The sequence below is a fragment of the Scardinius erythrophthalmus genome (assembly GCF_964197995.2).
Source record: "Scardinius erythrophthalmus genome assembly, chromosome: 13".
Classification (NCBI taxonomy): Eukaryota; Metazoa; Chordata; class Actinopteri; order Cypriniformes; family Leuciscidae; genus Scardinius; species Scardinius erythrophthalmus.
The window spans coordinates 2,854,357-2,874,611 of record NC_138233.1 but is presented as its reverse complement, the minus strand read 5'-3'; the positions used below and the strand labels follow the sequence as shown (position 1 = coordinate 2,874,611).

Sequence of the window (20,255 nt, the reverse complement as noted above, 5' to 3'; positions counted from 1 at the left end):
TGATAGAAAAGCTGCATAAAGTCTCAAATCTCAGAAAACATTTGCTTGCCTTCCATAGCATATACATATATATACTACTATATATATACTATATACTACTGTATATATTGTATATATATATATATATATATATACAGTAGTCAACATTTGAAGTGGATCAAAAAAGTTAATCACAGTTTTCCTTAGACAAGAACGGGTATTGTTCAAAATTCATGTATAACTTTGATGAAAGGTTTTGATCCACTTCAAATGTTGACTACTTTATACGCACTATTACATATGCATTATATTTTACTTTAACTTGTTCTACACTTAATGTGTGTTTGAATAAATTCGTTACGAAAACAAGTTGTGAAAGCCACTGTTTAAATGTTTATATTTCAAAAAATGAATTGGAGTAGAAACATAATCATGTCATTAAAAGGTTTTTATTTTAACATTATTATTAAAAAAACCTGCCATATGTGCAACTTAAATGTTTGTGCACAAATCAGTTTTAAGCTGTAATATTTGTACCGACTCACAGGGTTCCCTGTGTCGTTTAAACTTTAAAGCATAAACGCCCTGATATACTTGTGACGTCATTTTGAAAAATTCAGGCTAATATGAAGTTCGTTTTGAGTTTGTTTTTGGGAGTTCGAAACTTTCTGGAAAAGTTCGCTCTGGCTGTTAAACGCCTCTGAACTCTTATTGGTCTGTAGTGATGATGTCATAAGATGTCATAAGGCTCCGCCTTCTTTGAGGTGTGAATCTTCTCCGGTTCATTTCTTCTGTTCAGACGCGAGTAAACACACGAACACACCGGAGAGACGCTTGATAGCAGAAACTGAAGCTGTGATTCTAATCTAAAGAGACTCTGACACTGTTGCTCATGTTTATTACTGTAAATCTGCTGCAATTGTATAAAGTGCTGTGTGAATAAACATGACGAGACTGAAGTGAATTAATGCAGAGACTGCACACATCCACATCTCTATGATCGGATGCTTTCTGAACGGCTGATTTCTCAGTTTTTTCTCATGAATCGGATCAGATTGAAGTTCGGAAATGAACTAAATCGCATGCTTGTGAATCATAATCAAATCATGAAGTTTGCGTCAAAGCGCAGCTCTAGTGGCTTTGTGTTTATTTCAGGTGTTTACCAGGTAGTTGTTGTTGAGGAAACTGGCGGCGCGTCCCATCGCCTCGTAACACAGCGAGGAAGAGGAGGGTGACGAGGCGGATGAAGGAACGGGCTCCACAGAGCTGTCCGACACGATACTGCTGGGCCGCTACACACACACACACACACACACACACACACACACACACACACACACACACACACACACACGCACACGCATAAACAACCACAAATTAACAAATCAAGTCCCGGCCGACATAATTTTTTTAGTCAGGAAGCCGTTTCACTCAGATATACGTCACAATAGGGAAGAAAAGATGGTTGCAATTTGCGTATCATGCTGACTTTAAAAATAATATGTCAATAAGAAACACATCATCACATGCAGGAAAACTGTGGTAAGAGCAAAGAGCTTGCATTATTCTGAAACTTTAGATCCATGTTTATTGCCTCATTAAGATTGCTGTATTCCTCATTTGTAAGTCACTTTGGATAAAATTGTCTGCTAAACGACTGTGAATGTGTGTACCTCAGTCTGTGCTTTAGAGCAGGGCACAGGAAGACACGCCCCCTTCACTCGTGGCTCCGCCTCCAGGTCAGGCTGAGCTCGCCAAAAACACTCCTTCAGCTGAGGCTCTTCCCAAACACCTACAGCACCACATAATCACAGAGAAAACACATATTCCACATGATAATCACAATAATTCACAGTTTTTACTGTACTTTTGATCAGTGTTGGGTGTAACGCATTACAAGTAACTTAAAAGTTACGTAATCAGGTTACTTTTTTCAAGTAACTAGTAAAGTAACACATTACTTTTGAATTTGCAACAAAATATCTCAGTTACTTTTTCAAATAAGTAACGCAAGTTACTTTGTTTTCCCATTTATTGACTGACAACTCTCCTGTCCTCATGTTGAGAGAAATTGTGAGTAAATTGATTGTTATTGTAGTTCTAGGCTAAATGTGAGCATTTACAGATTCAGAATTCCTCAAAATGAATAAAATCAGTGAAATACAAAATCAGAATACTATGCATTGCAAACCTCCAATAATGTTAAACAAAATAAATATGTTTATGCATTTAATCTCACTTTATTGACCAATGTACTTGCTGATGATTCAGTTAAACTGAAAGGATTGTTTGAGCTGCGCCCTCTACTGTACACGTGTGAATTTGCATTTCCTTCAGCCTTATTATTTAAATTTTGCCCAAAATATAGAACTTAAAATATAGAACATTTGCCCAAAAATTTAACTTTAAAAATGAAACAAGAAAAACAAGCACAGCCCAGGTGAGAAAAAGTAACGCAAAAGTAATATAACGCATTACTTTTCTTTAAAAGTAACTAAGTAAAGCAATTAGATACTTTTTAAGGGAGTAACACAATAATGTAACGCATTACTTTTCTTTAAAAGTAACTAAGCAATTAGATACTTTTTAAGGGAGTAACGCAATAATGTGACATTACTTTTCTTTAAAAGTAACTAAGTAAAGCAATTAGATACTTTTTAAGAGAGTAACACAATAATGTAACGCATTACTTTTCTTTAAAAGTAACTAAGCAATTAGATACTTTTTAAGGGAGTAACGCAATAATGTGACATTACTTTTCTTTAAATGTAACTAAGTAAAGCAATTAGATACTTTTTAAGGGAGTAACACAATAATGTAACGCATTACTTTTCTTTAAAAGTAACTAAGTATCGCAATTAGTTACTTTTTAAGGAAGTAACTCAATATTGTAACAAATTACTTTTCTTTAAAAGTAACTAAATAAAACAGTTAAATACTTTTTAAGGGAGTAACGCAATATTGTAATGCATTACTTTTCTTTAAAAGTAACTAAGTAAAGCAATTAGTTACTTTTTAATGGGGTAAAACAATAATGTAACGCATTACTTTTCAAAGTAACTTTCACCAACACTGCTTCTGATCAGCATGAGTGTAAATAAACGGAGGTCACCTGTTTCTGGAGGCGTTTCCACAGACGGACTCTCCTGTGATAGCGTCGTCCAGCTGGAATCTTCCTCCTCCTCGTCCTCCACCTGTTTCTCGGGTCGCGCCGGGCGTTCGTTCGACTCCTCGACCTCGTCTTCTCTCAGCTCCAGGCGTAACGTGGACGGCGGGATCATTTGGACCTTTCCGCTCGGAGAAGCGACGTTCCCATCTCTAGGGCTGCACGATTATGACAAAAATTATAACTGTCGATTATTCCCTTGAAATTGTAATTGCGATTATTAACTACGATTATCATAATTTACATTGAATGATGTTTTGAAGAGCATTATGCCATTGACTGAAGCGACTGCATGCCATTTTATTATATCAAAATACAAGCTAAAAACAGAAAATAACTTTTTTTTGCTTTTCTATAGCATTAAGCCTCAAATGCCAAAAATAATTTATTATTTATTTAGAGAAACCAAAGCAAAGTAAAAAAAAAAACCTTAAAGGTGCAGTGTGTAATATTTAGGAGGATCTGTTGACAGAAATGCCATATCATACACATAACTATGTTTTCAGTGGTGTATAAAGACCTTACATAATGAACCGTTAAGTTTTTATTAGCTTAGAATGAGGCATTTCTTTCTACACACACCGCGGGTCCGCTTACATCCACATGTTTCTACGGTGGCCCTGAATGGACAAACACGTTTCGTCACTGTGTTGTTCTTCATGATAAGAAGCTCGCTAAAGTCAGCGAATAAAACACTGACACAATGAAGAGCAAGTGACAATAATATTTGCAATAACATCGTTTTACGGATTTATCTTTGTAAAGAAACCACATTGATTAACTGGCTGCTCTCTGCTGTCTCAGACGACGACATCACTTCCTGTCGACCACCGTAACTTATGTTGGGTGCAATTCGCAATCTCACCACTAGATGCCGCTAAAAATTACACACTGCACCTTTAAAATAACAAAAACACATCTTAAGTACACAGAATAATGTAAGTGAACTTCTTTTTGTAATTGCGTCTTTAAACAACAACATAATTGTGGAATCCGTAATTGTAATCGTGATTACAAACTCGATTAATTGTGCAGCCCTACCCGTCTCTGACGCGGCTCACGCGCTCGTTGTTCGGGCGGAGCACGTGTTCGTAAACGTCCGCCGGTTCTGGACTCTCCTCCTCCTCCTCTTCTTCGCTGGCCAGCAGGAGCAGGTGGTTCTGTGGGAGGGTGAGATGAACCTCCACATGGTTCTCTTTAGCCCAGGTTTGCGCCTCCAGCTTAGGCAGGAGGTGTTTCTCCTCAACATGCGTGTGTTTATTAGGACTGCTGGACGCCTCCTCCTCTCGATGGTATTCTAGAAAGCTCTTGGTCCTCCTTCTGAATGCTGGGTTCTTCTGGTTGTCCTTCCCCTCCAGCCAATCGCAGCTGCTCCTCAGGAGGTTCTTGTCGTTCTTGTTGAGGTCCAGCTGCTCCTCTTTTAGCTGGAGGTTAGTGCCGTTCTTGGCCAGTTTGGGATTGGATGTGGAAAAGGAAAGCGAGGAGCAGTAGAGAGACGATGAGGAGGCGGATTTGGTCGGGGCGGGTTTAAAGTGCACGGGGGCGTGGCTTTGGCTCAAAGGGGCGTGGCTTTGGCTTAAAGGGGCGGGGGTTTGGCTCAAACCCATTGCGTTCTGAATATTCGTCAACGCGTATTTTTGACGACTCTTCGAAGAGCCTTGCGCTTCCTTGGAAACCGCAACCACGCCTTCCTTTATGGTGTCGCAGCTCAGCTGCTGGTTGAGGGAGGAGCGTAAATTGAGGGAGGTGGGCGGAGTCAACAACGGGCTGTTGTGATTGGTCGATTCTACGGTCGATGCGCTGCGCCTGAGGGGAGGCTTCTGCAGTGACATCATTGCAACGATAAATCGGCTGTGAAGAGTGAGAACGTTAGTTAATTAGCTTCATTAATTCTTGTCACCATAAACTTTAATTTAACTACTGAGTAATTACATTTCTTCTGTTAATCAGCCATGTTTCATGCGTCATTGTGTGTTTGTGTGACTCTTAGACCCGATCACCTTTACATGAACTGCACAGTCAGCACAGCGTCTCAAATTATACAGCAATAAACACACAAATATACACACAAACACTGTGACGGACTGGGGTGGAAAATGTGTTTGCTGCAGATCTTCACTGAAGATCAGTGTGATTATACAGCAATGTTTAGCACAACAGCCCACATACAACACACACACACACACACACACACACACACACACACACACACACACACACACACACACACACACACACACACACACAGTGTGTCAGTCCCGACATGCGTGACTGTTTTTCTGTGCATCAGCCAAAAGCTGTTGTTTTGACTGATCTCAACAGTGATACAGTAAAATGTTATTTTTTGTTATTGTCTTCATTAATAACTCATAAATATAAAGTTATTCAAGAAGACAAGTGGATATTAAATTCATAAGGATCAAGCTATTTTTTTTTTGTATAATTTAGATTTTCACTTTTACACATCTTGGACAATACAATTAGTTTATATTTGCATATGCAATAAAACATTAAATAAAATATAACAGCAAAAATACAAAACTCAATTATTGTACAGTAAAGTATTGCATTATATAGCCAATAAATATGCTTGGAATTATTATTATTTTAACTTTAATTATAATCCTATATGTAATAAAAAATAAAAACTGAAATCGGATATAACAGCAAAAATGCAAGACTCGGTAACTCTTACTATACTCGGCAATACTGTACTATACTAGTGAAGTCTCTATAACATATAGTTATAACAGCAAACATGCTAAACTTAATAACTTCAGTAAAAGGCACTAGTTAAATAATTTATGTTAACTCTTATTGTAATCCAATGTGCAGTAAATTGAAATAGGACATTAAAGCAAAAATGCAAGACTACTCTAATATAAAACAGTATTGCATTATTGATTTATAATCATACAACCATTTAATTATAACCCTATATGCAATAAAATTGGATATGCAACATCGCAAAAAGGTCATAAAATGCAAGACTCAGGGGCGTAGTTTGTGGGGGGGTTGGGGGGGAGATAACCCCCTCAATATCTAAATCTATGCATTACAACCCCCCCGATATTTATACCATGATCACATGAAAAATATGCAGACCCAAACTTCAACCCCCCCAATGTTCAAACCAAATCTACACCCTTGGCAAGACTCAATAACTCTACTATAGTATAGTATTGAATAACAACATAGTAAAATACTCTCTGAACAGAATTTACAAACTTTAATTATAATCCTATATGCAATTCAATTTAAAATAGCAAAAATGCAAGACTCAATATCTTTCCTACAGTACAGAAACGATTTAATATTCTAACACTGGTTATAATCCTATATGCAATAAAAATTGAAATCTGATATTACAGGAATCACTCAGTGACTATATTATGCAATACTGTACTATACTAGTGAAGTCTCTTGGATCATTCATACAACTCTTTGATTATAATCCAGTATGCAATCAAATTGAAGGCACTAGTAACTGCTAATTTTGATTATAATCCTCAATGCAATACAATTCAAAATAGAACATAACAGCAAAAATGCAAGACTCAACTGGTGTAATACAGTATTGCATTGCATATAGGATTAGATACAATTATATCTCTTTAATTATAATCATTTAGCCATAGAATTGGAAATGCAACATCGTATGAAAAGTGAATATTTGAGAAGTTTGACCAAATCCAGCGATGACATCATCATGTAGAGCATGCACAGAAGTTGCTGTGATCATGACAGATCCGTTCAGATCGGCCCAAAACATTCAGTGCAAATAATGACGCACATCAGAACTTGCACAAACACACAGTCTGCAACAAATGCTCCATGCAGCAGCTTCATCATCATCATCAGCTCACACGATCATATGTACACATATATTCCCACATGACACATGATGTCAGTGAGATGTGTCAAGTCACGCTCTCATAACGCGCATCCTGTGCATGACAAACTCAATTCAATCCTTAATTCTATAAAGTTGCTGCAACGAAGATGCATTGGATCAATCGGTATAATCAAGATTCAACGCGCGCGTGTGTGTGTGTGTGTATGAACATGACGTCATCTGTTCGGAGACAGTCACTTACCAGCACCGGGTGTCCGCGAGTGTGTTTCAGCTCTTCTCTCTCTGGAGATGCTGATGCGGAGACGCGAGGTGACGCCCGCTTTTAAAGTCCAGACGCCCGCAACGCGAGACCTCTCCGCACCTCGCACAGGATGCGCTGCTCTCTGCGCATGCGCTCCGTGGACGCGCGCCCCGACCAATCCGAGCGCTGAGCGCAAGCCGCCGCATGAATATTAATCAGGTCGCGCTCGAAACGTTACTTAATATTCATGAGACAAGTAGCGTGTAAAATTAACTCCCTTTTCAAACATTCATAATGGAAATTTGTATCTGAACTTAAACAACAACCCTCATATATTCATTTAATATAAATATCATATTACTATTGGTATTTAACTAAAAAATACAGTAACCACAGTTTCTGACATTCAACAGTTTTCTCCAGAGTGGCTATATATATAAATGAACTAAAACTTTTTTACAACATAAATGAAACATCACTGAACTTACTTAAGCTGGACTGTGACGCTATTTTCTTCTAGAAACAAACTTTGTTGCATTATTCTCCTGTTATCTCTGTAAAGCTGCTCTGAAACACTCAGTGTTGTAAAAAGCGCTATAAATAAATGTGACTTGTTACTACAGTAAAACTTTTTGTATTAAAGAATAAATTAAATTTAGAGATTCTGAACACATATTCCATTGTTTATAGTAAACAAATGTATAATAAAATGTATATTACTTCAAAATGGTAAATGTAAGAGCATATCAGCCAGACACAAAAACAGTGTAAAAAAAGAAGTCTTTATTTCTAGTAAGTGCTTTAGGATGAAGTTTTTTTCAATAAACCAATCAAAGTGCTGAACAGATCAAGACAAACCTACAATATCAGGTTCTGATATTTAATACTTGACAAAATGCTGTTGGCTTGTATTTGTGTATAATCTAATTAAGGCACATATCTTAATTAAATCTTTGGCACATGCAATTAATTTAGTAGTAAAATGGTGCTAATGGTTTAAATCTCTTGATAATTAATAATAATTCTGCTTCTGGATGAATATGTGGCCTTACAGTTTTAGTGTAATCATGTAAACAATATGTTCAACTCTTCTGAAAAACAGAAAACAGGAAAGGCAAGAAAAAGAAAAGCACCATGTGACCTTCTCAGGCAGTCTGACAACAGATCACACACAAATAATACAGAGAAAAGCTTATCCTTGCACATCACATTCTACACGCTCAGTAAAAACCCTCATTCAGTCACAGTTTCACTGTTTTCATATTATGGAAGCTCGTTTACGCCGCGAAATAAAAACAAAGGTAATTCAGTCTTTCTTTCACAATATTGCTTGTTTGCATCTCACAATTCTGATTATTGTTTATTATTAGTTTATATCATTTAAATCTCAGAATTCTGATTATTATTTATTATGAGTTTAAATCATTTAAATCTCAGAATTCTGATTATTGTTTATTATGAGTTTATATCTCCCAATTCTGACTATTTTCCTCAAAATTCTGAGTTTACATCTCTTAATTTATCTCACAATTAGGGCTGCACGTTTTTAAGTTTTTCATTAACCGTTAACCGAGGCCCTTAGCGGTTAATACTCGGTTAACCATAGTGTGCGCGCCGCAACCCCGAGATAGGCGTAATTTGCGGGTGGGACATGTCCCCACCACTATTTTCTAAGGTCGATATTGTCCCCACCACTTTTGAAACATCTCGCGGCACGAATACCAATACAAATAAACAAAACATCTTCAGTTAACTAGCAGAGCATTCATTTCGTTCGTTTTTTTTTTTTTTTTTTGCCGATCTAGCGCTGAAATGTTTTGTTTTTTAAATCAAGAGATCAAAGTGCTTGTTGCCGCTGCGATCGAGAAGGGTCTTGTAAAACGTGCTGAGGTATTATTAATTCGTGGCCACGAAACAATTCACTTGAATATTCACCAATTCACAAAAAAAAAAAAAAAAAAAGGAATAAAAAGCTGTACGAGAATAGTCGGCCTTCACTGAAGAGCTATCTTCACAGGTAAGAAAAACAGTTAAGAAAAACAGTTTAATAATTATTATTAATTCGTGGCCACGAAATAATTCACCTGAATATTCACCAATTCACAAAAAATAGGTCTTTAGCATTCACTAATTAATAGTATCAAACTGTTTTTGGCCACGTTGTAATTCGTTAAATCAAAATGAGGGAGGCAATTAGTTCAACGTGTCCACGATTTATTAAAACGAGGGAACAAATCAGTCGTCGTAACAACTAATTATTTAGTGGACAGGGCGCATAAGAAACAGTGAGAGAGCCCCGGCCGCGCGCGCGCACACTCTCACCGCCTTCAAACAACAGGAGCGCTGTATTGCTCTCTCTCCCTCGCGCATATCAACACAATAGTAAAAGGTCGGAAGACCGATTGTGTTTTGTAGATTAGTAGTTTGTTCATATAAAGTGTTTGATTAGCAAGTACATGTTTAGGAAATGCATAATACAAATTGTATGGGTGATGAAACTGCGCATGCGCGGGGTAAAACTGCTGGGGTAAAGCTGTGGCTCTGCAGACAGATATTATTGTGCTGCGATCAGTGGCGCGGATACTATGTTTGTTTCTGGCTCGCGCACAGCCTTCACTCTTGGACGCGCGCTTTCTTTGCCCGCTTCATATTAGAAAACTGGTCTAGCGGTCTCTGGTGGTGCAAAAATGTATTACAACTAAATTCAATGCATGCCATTGACGCCACTTAACCGAGCAAAAATGTTTCACTCGGTTACGCAATTTTTAACGGTTAATCGGTTAATCGATTAACCATGGACACCCCTACTCACAATTCTAAATATTTTCCTCAAAATTCTACATTGATATCATAATTTATATCTCATAATTCTGACTATTTTTCTCAAAATCCTGAGTTTATATCTCATAATTCATATCTCGCAATTTCTTTATATCTTGCAATTCTGATATTTTTCCTCAAAAGTTAACATCTTTTTTTTTTTCCCAAAATATTTCGCCAGAATTGTGAGATAAAGTCACTATTACCTGTTTTATATCTTTGTTCCGAGGCAGAAACGAGCTCTTACAGCATTCACACACTCTTCATAACCAAACACACAAATATATACAAAACCAAACCCATTATAGAGATTCCCACAGAGGCAGAAAAAAGCTAATCACATCTCATAGATAAATCAACCAATCACAGAGCTCTGAACTCAGCAGCTCCACTCTGATTGGCCGAGAACATTCATGTGTCAGATCTGATCCTCGCTCAGGGAGTTTCCATCATAACCTGTGCAGTGTGTGTGCATTTCTAACAGCAACATGTACAGCGTATGCTTTTATTGTACAGTCGGACCAAAAATTATTCAGACACCAGATATACATTTTTATATTATTTTTTGCTAGTGTGTACAGGACACTATAGTTCATTAGTGTAAGTGAGGAGAGCAAAATAAAAGTCTGTGACATATTAAACCCAAAAAATTCTTCATACAGTGAATAACCAGCCAAATTTATAAAAAATTTGGCACCAAATATTATTCCGACACTTTGAGCTGATCATGTTTCGCTGAAGTGTGTTTTCTTTGATTGCTAATGCTCTTTTTACACACAGACTGAACACAATGAAGCATTGCTTGGTGATTGGTTGAGCTAAACTGGTATTCTCTAATTGTGTAGTTAAATTTAACAGCTGACAGATATTCAACATAATTCATGTGTGAGACAGTCTAACAGAAGGACGGACAAAACCAGTCAAATATCAACTGAGTTCTGCTCATATTTTAGTACCATTTTCTAAACTATAGCGAATAAACTGTGATGATGTGAGAAATATTGAAGGTGTCTGAATAACTTTAGGTTTGACTGTACAGTACGTGTTAAATCAAGTTGACCAGCGGACCATTAAACATCAATAACTGCTGATAGATGAATATGAATTCCTCATTAAGTTATCGCACTCCTAGCGTCCAAACCTTGCTCTCCGCACTGAGCATCTGAAGAGTGACTGACGACAGTGAACTCAGACTTCCTGTACTCCAGGAATGAGGAAGAGGCTGTGATTGACAGGCAGATCGATGCTGTGGGCGGGGCTTCTCATCGCTGGTCTCTTGAGGAACGATGGCGTTCAGATTCAGTTGACCAATCACAGAGAAGCACGGCGCAGATCGGATCGAGCGCAAGACTGGAGAGAGAGAGAGAGAGAGAGAGAGAGAGAGAGAGAGAGAGACATATCGTTACAAAACTTGGTATGTGTCTTCGATAGGGTTGGGGATCGAAATCAATTACAATTCAGGAATCGGATACTTTCAGCTTTATTTCAATTAACAAAAATATTTTTCAGTAGCATTTTTTAATTTACAATAATAACCTTGATTTAGAGTCACAATTCAACCAATTATATTACATCCAGACAGACCCTTAATTCACATGTGACCCTGGATCACGTCACCAGTCACGAGTCACACGGGTATATCTAAACAATACATTGTATGGGTCAAAATTATAGATTTTTCTTTTATGCCAAAAATCATTAGGATATTAAGTAAAGATCATGTTCCATGAAGATATTTAGTAAATTTCCTACCGTAAATATATATAAAAATTATTTTTTTGAGTGAATACAGCACAATCGCCAACATAAATGGACGATTTTCTCAATATTTCGATACCCTCAGATTCCAGATTTTCAAATAGTTGGATCTCGGCCAAATATTGTCATATCCTAACAAACCCCCCCCAAAAAGCGTATTTATTCAGCTTTCAGATGATGAATAAATCAAAAATTGACCCTTGTGACTGGTTTTGTGGTCCAGGGTCACATATATAATAGAAATGTGTGTTTTTATCTCAGTCGGCGTGTTCTCACCCTCTCTGCTGTGTCTGTCTCTCAGGACGTCTTTGGCCTGCTGGTTTCCTCGGGCTCCTGCCTGTTGATACAGCCTGACTGCGGTTTGGACACACGGAGACACGCCGAAACCCTTCTCGTAACACTGAGCCAGACACACCAGAGCACCGCTGTCCTTCACACACACACGTGACAAACACAATAAAGCTCTTTATTCATAAAAAGCACATCATTAGTATAGAGTATGTGGATGAGTGGTGTGTTACCCCTTGCTCAGCGGCCATCCTGAAATAATGAACGGACTGTCTCTCGTTCCACTCCGAACCCTGAGACAGCACGACACCCAGATACACCTGAGCCTGGAGACAGAGACACACACACACACTGTGTTTAAGGGGCGGGAGATTATTTATCTGTTGCTGTGTGGTGGCTAAAGTGTTCTGTGTGCTTGCATACTAGTCTAAATCAAAAGAACCCACCTTCAAGACATTAAAAAAACAACACTACAAACCATTTTGGGACATTCGGACCTGTCAAACACTTATGAGAAATCAATCCCCCGTTTGGAGGTCCTTGGGGCCCCAATCGTCACAGCCTCAACGATATACTGAGAGGGCTAAGCTGTTGGATGCGATAAAATATATTTTTTTATTTCTTATACATCTCAATGCCTTACATAGATCTCTACATAGACATAGACCCCTGTATTTCAGACGTCCCGCTTGCAACTTATTCAATGGACATTTCACAGGCGGATCATGGATGACCAGCTCTTTTTGGGCCAATCACGTTTAAACAAGGTCAAAGTGACACGGTACTCTGGACACTGTCCCAGGGGCCCCGTGACATGACATGTCAATATGGGGACATTCGGCCTTGAGTGTTGAGTGTTGTCCACAAAAAACCTATGGAAATCAATGGGATAAGTTGCATGTGTCAGTGGTCCACGTTTGGCCCCTGGAGGTCCTTGGGGCCCCAAACATCACAAAAAAGTTGCATCACAGGGCCCTTGACGACATACCAAGAGGTCTAGGCTGAGAGATGCAGTAAAATATTTTGTTATTTTTCATACATCTCTCTCTGTCTTACATAGATCTATATGGGGCGTGTGCCTGTAAAGGCCTTGTGATGTAGTTACTTTCCCAGGGGCCAATAGGCTCAGGAAGCATCTAGAGCGGCAAAGCTTGGGGGCCCGATTCTGGGACTCTTGACGGTCGACTGTGCCAAATTTCGAGGCTTTGCATCCTTTTGACCCCTGTATTTCGGACGTCCCAGTTTCTCTCTGTCTTGCATAGATCTCTATGGGGGCGTGTTCCTGTAAAGGCCTCATGCTCTACTTCCTTTCCGAGGGACCAATAGACTCAGGAAGCATCTAGAGCCGGGAAACTTGGGGGCCTGATTCAGGGACCCTTGACAGTCAACTGTGCCAAATTTCGAGGCCCTGCAACCTTTTGACCCCTGTATTTCGGACGTCCCAGTTTCTCTCTGTCTTGCATAGATCTTTATGGGGCATGTGCCTGTAAAGGCCTCGTGCTCTAGTTACTTTCCCAGGGGCCAATAGACTCAGGAAGCATCTAGAGCGGCAAAGCTTGGGGGCCCGATTCTGGGACTCTTGACGGTCGACTGTGCCAAATTTCGAGGCCCTGCAACCTTTTGACCCCTGTATTTCGGACATCCCACTTTCTCTTTCTTCAATGGACATGTCACAGGCGGATCATGGACGAGCATCTCTTTTTTGGCAAATCATGTATTAAACAAGGTCAGAGGGACACAAAACTATGGACACTGTCCTAGTGGCCCCGTGACATAACATAAATGTCAATTTTGGGATATTTGGTCCTGTCTCAATGGGATAAGTTGCACGTGTCACTCGCTCATGTACCTGCCCCGGACATCTTATAAAGAGGACGAGCCTCTAGAACGAAGGGGACATTTTTCTAGAGTGTTCTGCTAAAATCTCTCACACAGGCCTCTCGCTCTCATAGCCAGACAGACCCTCTTGAATGGCCAAATTGAACTGATGTGAGGATCAAGATTTTCTGCTGAAAAACATACTTTGGAAGGATCTAGAGCCGGTCTGAGCATTTATGTTATAATGTACACTACCAAGATTTTCAATGTTTTTAAAAGAAGTCTCTTCTGCTCACCAAGGCTGCATTTATTTGTTTAAAAATACGAGAGAGAAAAAAACTGTAATATTGTTAAATATTACGACAATTTTTAAATAAATGCTGTTCTTTTGAACTTTCTATTCAAAGAATCCTGAAAAAAAAAATTACACAACTTTTTTAAACATTGATAAATGTTGTTTGATCATCAGATCCTCATATTAGAGTGATTTCTGAAGGATCATGTGACACTGAAGACTGGAGTAATGATGCTGAACATTCAGCTTTGATCACAGGAATAAATTACACTTTACTGTATATTCACATAGAAAACAGATGATTTACATTGGAATAATATTTAACAATATTACTGTTTTTGTTGTATTTTTAATCAAATAAATGCAGCCTCGGTGAGCAGAAGAGAGTTCTTTTAAAAACATTAAAAATCTTGCCGATCAAAAACTTTTGACTGGTAGTGTAGATAAGACTTGTGACATTAAGCTGTGTACAATCAGCTGTACCTCAGTGAGTCCGGCATCTATCCATCATAAAAGTGAATGGCCATTCACTCCCATTATAAAGCTTGGAAGAGCCATTTTTTAATATAACTCCGGTTGTATTCGTCTGAAAGAAGAATGTCATATACACCTAGGATGACTTGAGGGAGAGTAAATCATGGGCTAATTTTCAGTTTTGGGTGAACTATCCCTTAACATGAGCAGTACCTCCGTGAGTCCTGCGTCTGCCGCTGCGTAGAGGAACTTCAGCGCCGCTTCTGAGTCTGCCTCTGAGCTCTGCTGCCCTCTGCTGTTCAGGAGGAGTTTAGCACAGCGATACTGAGCCTGCCGGTGGCCAGCGACTGCGGCGCGTCTGTAGTAAAGCACCGCCTGAGAGACCACAGTCATGTGTGAGTAAACACGGAAGAGACCATCTAAACATTCACAGTTCACATGGATACTAATACATTTCTGTATTATGAAACTTTAAGGCTATACAAGTAATTTGTTGAGGTCGATTTTAAAAGAAAGATTACACGCTTGCGCACATATATATTCAAACGCGCATGCCTATAGACTAAACACGTAATATGCATGTGCACGCTAGGCTTGGGCGGTATTCGAATTTTGATACCGTCAAACCCCCTCCCAATTTTACCGGGGTATACGGTATTACCGTGACTAATTAAAAATTATGACATAATGGGCTCAGACGGCGTCACCAAACTGTTGGTTTGTGCCTACACCGTTCAGAAACTGAATGCCAGATCGGGCAAAAAAAAAAAAAAAAAAATCAAGCCGTGCACGTTGTGTCTGAGTCCGGTCGACGGCATTAACTGTTATTATGAGCCCGAGCCCACCATTATTCAACATAATACTGTGTGCGTGCAACAAGCAAGAAGTGCCTTTGTAATCCGGTGACGCGTGTCCATTGATTTTTAATAAAACTTTTCTGTAAAGGTGGAAGTTGATGATCGCCATCTCTGTAGTGAGCGCGCCTATAGAGAGAAATGCACATCATTGATTAATCAGACTATATTTCTTTTCGTTTTGAATTGTTTCGTTTAAAGAAATTGACGATCACCATCTCCATAGTGAACGATAGAGAGAAATGCACATCATGGATTACAGAGAGTAGGCTAGTCTATTTCTTTTCGTTTGTATGGTTTCGTTTGCTGAAATTGATGATCACATCTCCGTATGAACGCGCCTAGAGAGAAATGCACATCATGGATTAAATAATCAGAGTGGCCTTTGTCTTTTCGTTTTGAGAAATTGACGATCGCCATCTCTGTGAACGCCATAGAGAGAAATGCACATCATGGATTAATCAGAGAGTAGGCTACCCTATATTTCTTTTCGTTTTGAATTGTTTTGTTTAAAGAAATTGACGATCGCCATCTCCAAGTTTCGGTTAAAGTGACCGCGGCATGCCATCGCCCATCATGTCATGATTATATTAAATATATAGGCAATTGGTTGATGAAAAATTTATTAAAATTAAGATAGAATTTATACAAAACGAAATTCGTTTTAAAGAGGCCTTTTACAAAACGAAATTTATTGAAGTGGTCAAATCGTCTGACTCCCGATGCATCCCATCTTATTTGTGCTGTTCACTTTTCATAATCAAGAAAGATGGAAAAAATAACATTATAATATTTTAACCAATACGAAACAATGCGCTTATTTAATGAACTCGAGAACAAAATGCATCCTGGCAGCAGTGAGTGGGTGGTAGTTTCGGAGATGCGACATTAGGTTAGAGGTGTTTACATCTCTCGCGGTCACCTTTTTATGGAACAATTTACAAATTGCCTCATCAGTATTTACCGCCTCTCCCTTCTCATTCGGTTGGAACCAGAAATATTGCCAAACTGCAACCACACATAAGCATTTTTTAGGCAATAAATAAATTATATATATTATAGGCTATATAAGTGCCGGTAATGACGGTATTGAAACTGATACCGGTGCTATTTTAAGATCCCGCGGTATCCGATATTACCGTAATACCGCCCAACCCTAGTGCACGCCATCAGCGTTTTCACAGATTCGTGTTTTTGAAGCTTACACTGAAATGATAATGTTTTTAAAAAATTTTTAACAATTGCACCTTAAAACTTGTTTCAAAGTTTGTGTTCTCGAGCCTCAGACACTGTTGTTGTGCGAATGAACGACCAGAACACATTAAACGTTTTTTTTAGTCTTCTGTTAGAACGGTGTCGTGTTAGCGGCCCCTAAGTTAATAACTAATGATCTTTGCAACGGAAGTGAATCAATGAAAAAAACTAACTTTAGCTGGACAATAACTTTATTCTAGAGCTGCTGTAAAGCCTAAACACTCTCTGTTACTGTAATCTCCTGTTATCACTGTAAAGCTGCTGTGAAACATTCTATATTGTTAAAAGCGCTATATAATTGAAAGTGACTTGACTAAAGGTGAGACACACACACACACGTGCGTTTACCTTGCTGTGGTCTCGCCGTACTCCACGTCCTCTCTCGTAACAAACTCCCACGTTAAACTGAGCTTTGCTGTAGTCGTGCTGAGCCGAAGCCAGGAAACAGGAGAAGGCCGTCTCGTAATCCCCCGCTCTCGCGCTCTCCAGACCTGAAACACCACACGATGTTCAGACGTTCTCACAGCATCCTCTGACGGAGTGTGTGTGTGTGAGGTCGTCGTCATTACCGATGATGTTGAGGATTATGGGTACGCTGCTGTCCGCCACGCGTCTCAAATCCTGCGCCGCTTCATCGGGTGTTAGACGTTCCTGCAGGAAACACACAAAGGGTTAATCTAAAGCAAAACATGTTTAAAGAAGCTATATGTGAGAATTTTCAGCTATTATAGCTTTTTAAATAGCCGATGTGTCAACGAAACTTAAAAAACAAGACCTTCCCTGATTGACAAGACCTTGACCTAGGCTGTCTAAAGCCGCGTTTCCACCGCAGGAACTTTCCCCAGGAACTAGGAACTTTGGGCTGGTACTCGATGTGTTTACACCGCAGGAACCAGGGTCTAAATGAAGTTCCGGGTAAATATTTCCCCCTCCGATAGTCCCTGCTCACGAGGTAGTACTTTTTCAAAGTTCAGGAACTTTCAGGGGTGGGACTTGTGCGCTGCACAAGCTGATTGGTTGTGTTCACGCCGCATTTTGGTTGGATGACTCCACGCAGCATTTTCTTTATTTTTAACCTCCCTTTTAAAAAGTGGCTTCATGCAGTAAAGTTGTCTGTCTGCAAATATGGAATTTAATAAAAAAAACTGGGGGACTGGCGACGAGTTTCAGGCTTTATTATTTGGGTATTTGTGGAAGAGGAAACTTTCTGCGCGTTCGTCACAGCCATCTCACGGCCAATGTCCGCAATAGCTGATAACATACAATTTTATATCTAACGTTAGCATTACGAGCTCTGAACACGCTTTATCAGTGCTCGTCTCTTTTCTGCCACAGCTTTTAATATTAAGTCATTATGTTTACACATTTGTCATCTATTTCAAGGCAAACCATGTTACAAATTTACTATAACAGGATTGAAATAGCGCATTGAGGTGTAACAAACAACTATTTACAAGACTGTCACTATTTATGATTGATAGACGGGGTTCAGGATTTTTTTAAAGAGTATTTACGCAAAAGGAAATTTTTGCGCGTTATTCCCAGTCATCTCACAACGTACCTTGTCTTAATTTTATACGCATACAAGCTTTCTGAACACGCTTTAGTATCAGTGCTCGTCTATTTTGTTATGTTAATTACCTCGTTAGTAAACCAATAACTGCAACACAGTTTGAATCTCCTCCATACTTATAAATGTGGCGCTCAAAACTGATTACTGTCCGTCGCAGACTGGGAGGAGCAGTTGCGCGCAGTTTACCTTCCCGGTACTTTAGACCGCGGTGTAAACGCAGAAAGCAACCGGTCTGGGGCAAAAAAGGTTCCTGGGAAAAAAGTTCCTGGGACAAATTGTTCCGGGTAATTTCGGTGGAAAAGCGGCTTAAAGCTCTATTCGGACAGGACTAGTGTAACATGTAGATGAGGGGTAGAGTAATAATCACCAGAGCTTCTCTGTGACTTTAGTCCTGTCTGAATGTGCATCTCAGTGATCATCACGGACAATGTCAGTAAAGATTACAGCGACTTTACCTTCAGTAAAAGGTCCGGAAAAATGACCTCAGGTAATGCTAATGTCCTGCGCGATGTAAATATGTACGTAAATATTCTGTCATTTCCTGTTTAAAAGTAGTTTTCCGCATTTTATTCAAGTATGGAGACGCTTGATAAAGCATCAGTTGCGTTCTAGACGCTGGGACGAGTCTGTGGCAAAACTCAAGTGTTTCACACACACCATCAGATCAGAGAGAAGATCGCCAGCACTCGTTAGAGGCACGAAACATCTTTTAGCGTTAGTGTCTATTACCAACACAATCCAGTCTGAAGTTCATTAATACATCGTTCGACCGGACGTAACTGTTTTATATATATAAATATAGGTTATTTTGCGCATGTGATATCAGGAAGCAGCGTAACACACACATGAGGACAGGAGTGACGGCGGTGTGTAAATCGAGTTCCTCTCCCACTTCTGCTAGTTTACTGAGATCTCTTATCCCGTGCGGATTGACCATTAATATTACAGACGTCCTGCGGTAAAATTACATCACTCCATCGACCCTTGTAAAGTTAATCCCGTCCGAATAGGGTTTAGGACTAAGTCATCAGGGTTTTTATGTGAAGGACTCGCATAGGACTGATTTTGTCGGCGGGAAGCAGACGTCACGGTCCAGTGCAAAAGAAGGGGAGATGGTCTACGCACCAACCCAAAACAAGCGCTCAGATGGCACGCGAGAGCTAGCTTTAGCCTATACGCTGAGTTTCTGTGCCGCGCTCCACAAACTTCATGGAAAGGAAACCGGGAACGGCAGAAAGCGGCGCGCTGTTCGAGTGTAGTGGACATCAAAATGGGAAACCACTGAATCACGTTCTTTTGTGCACGAGCTGTAAGTTCCCTTAATGGCCACCGGTGTCGCTAATAACACGGGTTTCTGAATTCTACACACAGCGTCTATAAACACACTGGTCTAAATATTACCTCTGGCTTCGCTGGTTCAGGAAAAAGAGTTTCCTCTGTAAGAAAATCAAGAATCAAGAGTCAGCTTCTAGTGCACTTCACATCGTTATTATATGAATGTGTTAGTGTGCCGGTTCTGACCGGAGTGTGACGGGCCGCTCGCTGTCTCAGGGGTGTGTGTCGTGTACAGGTCAGAGGTCAGATCCCCATCACTGCTGATGTCACTGTTGTCATGACTCCTGCTGTCGTCATCACTGGGCTCTGGAGTCTGCAGCGCCCCCCGCAGGCACTTCACCGTCACTCCAGCCGGCAACACACTCTCACGCGACACTGTGTGTGTGTGTGTGTGTGTGTGTGTGTGTGTGTGTGTGTGTGTGTGTGTGTGTGTGTGTGTACAGTCAAACCAACATTTATTCAGACACCTTCAACATTTCTCGCATCATCACACATTATTTTCATATTTTATTAGAAAACGGTAATAAAATATGACAAGAAGTTG

At 39.6% G+C, this 20,255-nt stretch overlaps 2 protein-coding genes across 2 annotated transcripts in view; both read right to left on the bottom strand.

Moving 5' to 3' along the window:
* apbb2a (amyloid beta (A4) precursor protein-binding, family B, member 2a) overlaps positions 1 to 7,365 on the bottom strand; it is a 44,676-nt gene extending 37,311 nt beyond the window's left edge. The window contains exons 1-5 of the mRNA XM_081382976.1: positions 7,243 to 7,365; positions 4,187 to 4,996; positions 3,092 to 3,303; positions 1,653 to 1,771; positions 1,143 to 1,271 (exon numbers count right to left, since the gene is read on the bottom strand). Coding sequence (XP_081239102.1) covers positions 1,143 to 1,271; positions 1,653 to 1,771; positions 3,092 to 3,303; positions 4,187 to 4,980 — 1,254 coding nt within the window. The 5' untranslated portion in view covers positions 4,981 to 4,996; positions 7,243 to 7,365. The remainder of the gene's footprint in view (positions 1 to 1,142; positions 1,272 to 1,652; positions 1,772 to 3,091; positions 3,304 to 4,186; positions 4,997 to 7,242) is intronic.
* Positions 7,366 to 8,005: 640 nt separating this feature from the next.
* dele1 (DAP3 binding cell death enhancer 1) overlaps positions 8,006 to 20,255 on the bottom strand; it is a 21,495-nt gene continuing 9,245 nt past the window's right edge. Inside the window, exons 5-12 of the mRNA XM_081382985.1 lie at positions 19,898 to 20,086; positions 19,778 to 19,812; positions 17,373 to 17,454; positions 17,152 to 17,294; positions 14,909 to 15,070; positions 12,342 to 12,434; positions 12,097 to 12,250; positions 8,006 to 11,412 (exon numbers count right to left, since the gene is read on the bottom strand). Of these exons, the coding sequence (XP_081239111.1) occupies positions 11,180 to 11,412; positions 12,097 to 12,250; positions 12,342 to 12,434; positions 14,909 to 15,070; positions 17,152 to 17,294; positions 17,373 to 17,454; positions 19,778 to 19,812; positions 19,898 to 20,086 (1,091 nt within the window). The 3' untranslated portion in view covers positions 8,006 to 11,179. The remainder of the gene's footprint in view (positions 11,413 to 12,096; positions 12,251 to 12,341; positions 12,435 to 14,908; positions 15,071 to 17,151; positions 17,295 to 17,372; positions 17,455 to 19,777; positions 19,813 to 19,897; positions 20,087 to 20,255) is intronic.